Raw genomic sequence first — 9,884 nt, forward strand, 5'->3', positions numbered from 1 at the left:
CAAGAAACACTGATAGCCCCACCGGTATAGCTTAAAGTGAAGCCAGTATAATTGTACAATATATTTATATAAATATATATATATATATTTATATAAAAATCATAGGGTTATCCGTGAGTCCGTGAGCTAGGAAAAAGTACAACTTGTCTTTCTATGAAAAATGAAATTTCAAATTTATAAAAACGTAAGTACTAATTTCTTTTTATTCACGTGATCCTTGCTGAAACACCTCACGTGTGTACTATCTAGCTCCTAAAAGTCTACAACCTACTAAATGTGTTATTTTGGTGAACTCATTTCTCAACAACCTCCTTCTTCCTTAGAGCACTCACATTGGGTGAGTTATATTACCAAAATATGTAAAAAATAGCTAAAACTAACAAAAATGGGGATACATTGGATGATGTATTTTACAAATATTTTTAGATATAGCTACAGTACAAAGCTATATTTAATGTACACTATTCATCCTTTAACCTAATATTATAATATTAAAATATATTAGGATATTATTGATAGTTATAAAAAATATTTTAAATGAATAAAAAATGTTTGAAAATATAATATTTAAATGATATAGAGAAAAAAATAGAGAATCTGATGTATGGTAAAATGTAAAACTTAGAGGTAAAATAGAAAAATGTGTGGTTTGAGAAGATATTTTAAAGAATGAAGTAGAGCACCGGATGGGAGTGCTCTTACTTCTATAACCCAGAAATAAAGAGAGAGGTTAGATTTTTGTCACATCTACTTCTTGAGCATCTTTGTACCTGCCTATAGATAGATATTGAATGACTAGACAAAGATATCTCCTTCCTTCCTTATAGACAAAATATTATAATGTTATGGTCATTTTGGTGCCCAACAGCTCTAGCCCAGATATTTTTAATTTAAATTAGAATATGTGCAAAATAAAAATATAAGAGATCCAATATTAAATTGCATGAATTTTAAGAATAATTTAATTACAAAATAAATTTTGGCCCCACCTCAAGTTCACGAGGAACCAATAGTGTGATCCATTTACTAATGATCATGATGATATCAATCAAAACTTTTATTTGTATTCATATAAAAAATCCTCAACTCAAAAAAAAAAAAATATATATATATCTCTTTAACATTTTCAACTTTTTTCCCATTGCCTGTATTTAGATCAAAAGTGTTATCTATGATACCTCAAAGCATAACACAAATTAAAATTAACTATATGTAACCAATGTAAATGAGAAAGAATTAGTTTAGATATAGCTCATAATGCAAATGATATAGATTTCTTTTCCTCATCTTTAATACCATTTATCATCATTGAAACTTGACTCATAGTAGGTCTTTGATTTGGAGAGGGATTTATGCACTTCAAAGCAACAAGCAACAAGTTAACCATTCTCTCTTCACTAGCACCTTCCGAGATCAAGGCCTTGTCAAATACTTCAACAGTCCATTCCTCTTTAACCACTGATTGAACCCAATTAGGCAAATCAAACCCATTTTTCTGAACTAACCTCCCTGTTAAGAGCTCAAGAAGAATCACACCAAAACCGTAGATATCACCCTTGAAGGTGGTGTGAGAAGGTGGTTGGATTTGATCCAAATCTTCTTCATAAGTTGCTAGCAATAAATTGTGTTGATTTTCAACCACCATGAGACCATATTCACTAATGCAAGGGTCCATAGTTTGGTTGAAAAGAATGTTCATGGACTTTAAGTTGCCATGGCCAACCCGATCTTGATGAAGCTCCTCGTGCATGAAGGCTAATGCCTCGGAAATACTAGCTGCAACACTTAGTCTACTTTCCCAGTCAAATACTTGCCCATCTCTATCAGATGAACCTGGGTTATTCAATACGTATAAATATATTAAAACTTGAGGCTTATTCAGGTATTTTTCACTATCTCATATGTAAAAACTTTTATCAAGCTTTTTTTCTATAATTCAGTTTTCATCAACGGTTATTGGGAGATGTGATAGTAAAATATACACATTATTTTACATAAAAATTGTATATACAACTTTATAGTCTTTTTAAAAAAATTGTGATGACATGTGACTTTTAAAGAGTGATTAATAAAGATATAGGAAGCTTTTTATTTTTTTATTTTTTGTAATTAAGATATATTGAACCTGGACTCTTTTTTAACATCATTATTAAACAAAAAGAATAATATTAAAAAAATTATGTATTTTCTTTCTTTCTGTATTTTAGTGTAGTATATTAATAATTTTTAAAAAAAATTTAATTTTATTTGAAACAATGTTTAGTATTTCAAATTATAAACATTTTATAATATTTTAATTTTTATGTAATTCATCATTTTTATATTAAAAATTATTTTTTAAATTAATGGCAGCCAATAAATTACAGATAAAAAATAAAATAAATAAAGCGATTACCATGCAGAAGTTGGAAGAGACTGCCGTTAGGCTGAAAGTCATAAACCAAGAGCTTCTCCTGTTCGGAGCAATAAAACGCAACCGGCGGCAACACATGCCGGTGCTTCACCTGGTCCAGCTTCCTCATTCTCCGATCAAACTCTTCGAACGAAATCTCCCAATTCTTGATCCTCTTCACCGCCAACGTAACCCCATTTTCCACTCTCACTTTGTACAAGCTCCCATGCTTTCCTCTCCCCAAAAGCTCCGCCGGAGCCTTAAGCAACTCCTCAAACGACAACCCAAGTGTCTTCGTCGGGCTTCCCAGAACTACCAGCGTCGGAATCCTCCCGCTCTCGAACGACGTCAATGAATACTCCGACCGCGCAATGGTACTCGGCATCGCGCTACTCTTATCTACTGCTCTCTTTTTCAGTTCAGAAGATTCTATGTTTTCCTCTCGAGGTTTTTTCCTCTTGAGGAATATGAAAACAAGAAAGACGAGAATGACTGAGCCCATGATCAAGTAACCCGAATAGATGAGAATCTTTTTGGCTGAGGATTTTTTGGGTTTCTCTGATTTTAATGGAGGTGGGCAGAGGTCTGGTAATGGAATGCCGCACAAATAAGGATTTCCCAGAAAGCTCTCGGCTTTGAATTTTCCTTTCACATCTGGGATTTGGCCGGAGAAGTTGTTGTTCGAGATATTGAATTTATCAAAATTGGTGAAATCGAAATCCGGGATTTTCCCACCAAGCTCGTTATTTTCAGCCACAAAAGATACTAAGCCTGAGATTCGTGAAAGGTTAGGGAGGTCGCCATGGAAGTTGTTATCTTCGATATGTAGCCTTTTAAGGTTACTTAGCTGAGAAAGTGAGTCGGGTAGGTCACCGGAGAATTTGTTCCGGGCTAAGTATAAATGAGTCAGGGCTTTACAGCCTCCAATCTCCAGTGGGAGGTCTCCTGTTATGTTGTTGGTCTGGAGACTAAGGACAGTAATGGAGGTCACTAAGCATAATGAAGAAGCGTCAAAGGTTCCATTAAAACTAAGTTTTTCAAGAACAATTTTCCTCACTCTGGTGAATCCATCGTCGCATTCAACACCGAACCATTTGTCTTTGCAAGGGTCCGAAGTCGAGTTCCATCCCCAGTTGCCTAGTCTTAGTAATATATTGTTTTGTGGTGTAAGCTTGTCCATGAACTCAACCATAGTTTTCTTCACTTCATCTTCAACTGAATTTGACCTTGGAATGACGAGAATGATCGAAATAAGGAATGCCCAGATGAAGATTCTTGTCATTCTTTGATGAAAAGAAAAAAAAAATTCTGTTGATGAAACAGGTTCAAAGCAATGAAAAATGCCAATTTGACGAGACTACCAAGGTAGGTGTGTGATTGTAATATTTGAATATGTGAAATGTGAGTAAGGACTTGCAAATATAAGCCAAAAAAGATGAAAGTTGCCGGCTGATTGATTTGGCTTAGTCTTCTCGTTTACTTCGGCAGTAGCTTGTTGGTTCTACTAACATAATATATTGATTGTTTTGTTGAAATAAACTATTAAACAAAGTATTTTAAGACTAAGTGTTGAAGCAGCTGGATCCTTGGAGACTTTTATTCGGCCAAGAGTCACAAAATACAAATGGAGCTTTCTTATTGTTTAGGCTCTTGTTTCATAAGACTTCTGAATGAGACTTAATTTTCTTGGGATATCTATTGGAGGGGGAATAAAAAATGTGGCTTTTATGTTCATAAAAAAGTGTTTATGTAACTCAAGCAGAAGTAAACAAGTGAGGCTTGTAAATTACTAATGTGCATAATATGGTTAAAAACACCCTTAAGAGATTGACTTGTGACATATTATCAATCACTACTTTGCTATTAGGGATAAAAGAAAAAATGAAATTTTTATAAAATACTACAAAAAAAAAAACGTGACTTTTGTCGTCGCGTTTTTGCGCTGGCAAAAGTCATGATTTACGCTGGCAAAAACCAGGTTGGCTTTAGCGACGCGTTTTTGTGTCGGGAAAAGGTAACGACCGAATTCCGTCAATAATAAGACTTTTGCCGGCGCACAACGACCTACACCGGCAAAAGTCACTTTTAGCGACGCAAAAATGCAACGACATAAATATGGACACGCCAAATTCCGTCAGTAAAAGTGTAATCTTGTGCCGGCATTAAATTACACCCGCAAAAGTTAGGCTTTTTAATGGTGTAAAATTGCACCGGCAAATCTTAAGACCTTTGGCGACGCGATTTTACGACACTAAAGACCAGAATTTTAGTGGCGTGGAATTGTGCTGGTAAAAAATAATTTATTTTTGGCGACAATGATTTTTTCTGACGCAATTTTGCGCCAGTAAAAGTATTTTTTAAATGAATAAATTATTAAAAAAAATTATATTTAATAATTTTAATTTTAATATATATTAATGTTAATTATTTAGTAATATTATTTAATTTGATCAGAAATAAAATAAAAATTAAATTAGAACTATTAATGTTAATTGTCTCCAATAAACATGAAAATATAAAAGTAGTTTAGTAAATTAACACAAACTTTGTATCTACAAGTGGGTATTATCCTCATCATCCCCACCCTTGTCAGCATCCACACCCCCGTCAGCTGCACCACCGTCCTCGTAATCAGCATCTTCAGGATCCTCTTCTCGAACTCCACAATAAAACCAGGAGACAATACACCAAAGCACTAAGAAACAAATCTAAACGTCGTTGACGTCCATTCCAGGTGGCAATTGCTTGGACATTTGAGAAGATGATGAAGATCCTGCCCTCGTCCCACCAATTGCCTTTAGCCTAGGCTACGCTGAAAACCCTTTCTTATAGTGCGAGCTGAGCCCAAGGACATCAGTAACAATGTCCATATCAGGTGGGAACTCACCGTCAACATTATCGCCGACACAAGAAGTAGCAGATGATGCAGCAACCGAACTCTTCGATGCTCGGCGCTTGGTCATCTGAGTCTGCACAATAAGAAACACATATATTAGATTCCAATATAACATTAAAAGAAAACCTAATTAAGAAAGAAAATAACTAAACAATCTGAACATTTCTAAAGCAAAGTTATCGATTATATAGTTTCAAAGTATAACTTTATTATCTATCTGTCAACATCTTATCATTAATGACTGCAGACGAGTGATTGGAAAAGAATGCAAGTAATTTTATTCGTTTATCTAGGAGCAAGTGGGCTAAGTTAATTTGGTCAGTAAAACCTATGTCTAAATCAAAAGTATGCGAATATTGATGACATATATGTTAAGAGTGGTTAATTCCATTAACGGGGGAATTTACGTGTCTAAACATATATATCAACAATATCTTTATATTTTTATTGAGATATGGATTTTCATGACCAAATTAACTTAGCCCACAAGCTCCCAGATATGGGACAACATTAGTTATGTTCTTTTTCTATCTTGGTCCACAATCATTAATCATAAACATATTGGCACATAGGTCATAAAGTCTTCGAGTATCATCGAACTACCACTCTGGATATGTTAAGTCAAATCGCAGAGGAAGAAAATATGTTAAAGTAGGGAGAGTACATAGCATACTTACTAACTTGTTCTCAGGAGTTTATTAAAATGCTTATAAATTGAAACATTTGTTTCAAAACAAAAAATAATAGTTAAATTGCTTAGCGTACTAATACTTTCGCGGTGTTATATCGACCGACAACAATACATACATTATCAATGAATTAGGCTAATTTTTAGTACACCTTAACATTTAGAATATTTTAACACAAACTATTTAATCGAATGATTTATATTCTTTGTAATTACTTATAAATACTAAATATTTATAAATTTTTGAGAATTTGGATGACATACAATAATAATTATAAATCACAAGAGCTAGTTTATCTACTCACATAATAAATATGATCATTATTAATTCTTGTTAATTATTATAAAACAGCAGTACTATGATCGGCTAAACCTTTATTAGTAAAAAAATGAATACTTATTTAACGTTCCTACAAACTGTTAATACTGTTTTTATATATCAATGTTGAAACGTATATATCATAATAACTATACATATGAGTAACATAAATAATGCTCACTGACTGCAGACCATTGCAAATATTCATAAACTTTGTGTGTAATCAAACAATTTATTACACCTATGATAAAAAAAAAATTTGTAAATAAATGATAACCGTATGGTTAGATAAGCATAATCAACAATGCTCACAACACTTTAACCGTAATAGTTGATAATTATAAAGTTCATTAGTATTGTCGTTAATCTTAGAACAATCTAACGACATTATACCGTTCATTATATGCTAAATACTCATTTATTTATGAATAATACTACATAATACTTTAATCACATCAAAAAAATATAAAAAAATTGTTTATTTCTATTATGTAATACTTTTACCGGTGCAATTTTCTTCTTCGTCGGCGGGTTTATGAATTTTGTCGGCGTTTTCGAAAGACTTTTACTGGTGCAATTGCGTAATACGCCGACAAAAGTAGCGCTGTCAAAACTTGGTTCGAGAAAAAAACACTTTTTCCAGTGCAATAATATCTTATTCATCGACAAAAAAGTTGTCGTTTAAGGTCACATGTTTTTGTCAGCGCATTTCTGAATTGCGCCGAAAAAAAACAAAAATTCTTGTAGTGAAATGTGGTTTTTCAAAGACTATATTATAAAATTATTGATTTATTATATTATTAACTTTCTCAAATTAAAGTTTAAGAAAAATCATATAATATATGGTATTTTAAACAATTACATTTTAAATTTTACAACTGTTGACGCGATTTTTCGCCAACAATGTATTGAAGAAATAATAAGGTTTAATTAGTGCTTAGTAATAAACCAAAAATATGAAATGAAATCACAAGAACACAAGTCTCTTTACGTGGTTCAGTGGTTAAAAATCCACCTAGTCCACGAGTCTATATTATTGTTGTTTCTCTCTCTATTTTGGTAGAGTTTCAGTATTACAGAATAATCGTCCATTTCCCTGTCCAATATTCTTAGTATTTATAGAGAAATTCCATGAACAAGTTTGGGTAACCGCGTGAGTCAATCACGAATTTACATATTTTTTACATTTAATACAAACAATTCCCATTTATATTGGATATGATTTGATCATGAAATAAATGGTCTCCTAATATCTGGGACATTAAATATGAGAGGTTGGTCATAACTAATCATATAAAAGTACCTGAGTCTTTGGTGATCTGCGGGTACGCAATATATTTGAATTATTCCAAGTTGGATATCTCTCTGAGCTCGTACTTCGGCAACCGTTTGAATATCATGAGCTCGTGCTTCATAACCTTCATTTCTGTAGCTCAGGTTAAACCCAGGACGCTTAACACTTAAGTTGCTTACGTGGATAATAAACAGATCATTTTCTTGGTTATTTCTCCGTGTATTTATTTGCCAGCTGTACCCGAGCTGAATGAAGGACTCGTGCTGAAATTAGGGTACAACATTTGCCCCCCAAGTCCGCGCTCGTGGTTCATGTCATCACCTTCTGACCTACACAATAGGGACTTTTAGACTTCTGTTGCATTAAGCCATGTCTGTCCAGTCCACTACTGAAGTACTGGACATGCGGTACGTCACAATTGGCGTTTTTTCGAGTTTCTAGGCTTACAATAATTGTCTTGTCACCTTTTTGCTGCCGTTTTGTCTTTTAAATCATAGCCCTTGGATTTTGTACTGACCAAATCAGATGGCCCAAATTAATTTATGTTGTTTACGTATAAATAGGGTAGTCAATTTTCAAGCTTCACCACCTTTCATTTGAAATCTTTCTACATCTTCTCTCTTCTGCATTTCCAAACCCTTCTTCTTTCTCATAAAAACCCAAAGACCGTTTGTTGCAAAAACCTTCAGAAACCCAATTACTTAGGAGTCTTCTAGGAACTCTCCCCTACAAAGTTTACTTCTTTTATCGAAGAACACACTGTAAGTCTTTCGGTTTTGAAGATACTTTTCTTTTACTGATCTTTTTTTTTATCATGCTCATCCGCACTTCACCGTAGTCAATATTAGGCCATTCCCCAGATATTTTTAGCAAATAGTATTCAACTTAGATTCAACGAGCATGTCCTAAAACATCCTTAGAACTACAAAATTCATATGACTGGGTAATTTCTGGGTAAAGTTGGTTAATTCACGAGGAATTTAGAAAATACACATTCGGGATATAGAAGATGAAAAGTTTTTAGGGCCCAAACCAGGTTGCTTAAGGGTCACGCTTCTTGGGTGGTTTCCCACTAAACCGCCTCCCAAGGAGAGTAGTGGCCTGATTTTCTGACACACGGATCCCTAAATATCAGGGGTCTGTTAGGAAACTGAGGCGCATAGCGTAAGGTAGTGTGTGGCATCACGCAACGCGGCTGAGGCCAACTCAGCTTGTGTATCCAAAGTGAACCATTTCCCTCCGTACTTCTGCGCTATGACCTTTAAAACTCTTCGGTCGCCCACTAATTAGGTCGTTCTATTCATTAGGCGATCTGATGGATCCTTAGAAGAACGCACCTAAGAAGAATGCACCCAGCTCATCCTCTCAACAAAAGCAAAAGGGGAAGGAGGTCACCCCTGAGTCTCCCATTCCCCACTTCGGTCCAATGGTGGAAAAGGAAGTAGTGGTGGACCCTAACGCCTACTTCGAGGCAGAAAGAATTGTCTCCAAGATCATGACCCAGGGGAGGGTAAACAAGATTATGTTGAGCCACAACATCAAGGTCGGGACCAGAGGCCTCATTGCCTGACCTGCCTTTGAGGGGGAACAGAGCTGCCCCCCTCTCTCGGACGATTTCGCGGCGTGGAGTGACGAACACTTGAAGGTGGGTGCCTTCCTTCTCTTGGACCAATAGTTCGCAGATTTCCTAAATTTTGTGAAGTTGGCCCCATTTCAGCTCCCCCCGAATTCTTATAGGCTTTTGGCGGGGCTGAAATACATGTGTTTTGAGGCACAAAGTGGGACGTCCCCACTCCAGCAGATATTCTATACTTTTTCTGCCTCAAGGCCAACCGGAGCAAAGAGGTGGAGGAGACAGGTTCTACTGCCTCACCAGATTCCCAAATTTTGCTCCTATCATCGAGCTCCCAAGCCACCCTAACGACTATAAAGACTTGTTCTTTATGTCGAACGGGTTCCAAAACTGTGAACACAGATACTTCAACCGTCCTCGTAAGTTCTTTATCCTCTGACCTCAGCACGTGAAATTTTATTCTTTCTAAGATATTTCCCTTGTACTTGTATTAACTGAGTTTATTTTTCGTGCAACCATATTTGCGAGGACAGCGAAGTCCGTTACCTTGGGGGGTCAGTACGAGAAATTATCTGGGCTACCCCCCTATGAGAAGGATTATCACCAAACCGTGAATGATGTCACGATGTTGGCGCACCAATTGATTGGTGAAGGCCAAACGTTGGCCTTACGGACCTAGGCTACTCTTCCGGTAATCCGCGAGCTCCCCCCCTCCCAAGAAG

At 35.4% G+C, this 9,884-nt stretch overlaps 1 protein-coding gene across 1 annotated transcript; it reads right to left on the reverse strand.

Annotated features, from left to right (window-relative positions):
• Positions 1–1,096: 1,096 nt before the first annotated feature.
• On the reverse strand, positions 1,097–3,797 carry LOC133830364 (probable inactive receptor kinase At2g26730). Its single transcript, XM_062260336.1, has 2 exons — positions 2,396–3,797; positions 1,097–1,833 (listed from the first exon to the last, which is right to left on the reverse strand). Exons 1-2 carry the CDS (start codon positions 3,672–3,674, stop codon positions 1,253–1,255), a joined length of 1,860 nt encoding a protein of 619 aa, XP_062116320.1. The 5' UTR covers positions 3,675–3,797; the 3' UTR covers positions 1,097–1,252.
• Positions 3,798–9,884: the final 6,087 nt, after the last annotated feature.

This window comes from Humulus lupulus, chromosome 4 (genome assembly GCF_963169125.1).
Source record: "Humulus lupulus chromosome 4, drHumLupu1.1, whole genome shotgun sequence".
In the NCBI taxonomy this organism is placed as follows: Eukaryota; Viridiplantae; Streptophyta; class Magnoliopsida; order Rosales; family Cannabaceae; genus Humulus; species Humulus lupulus.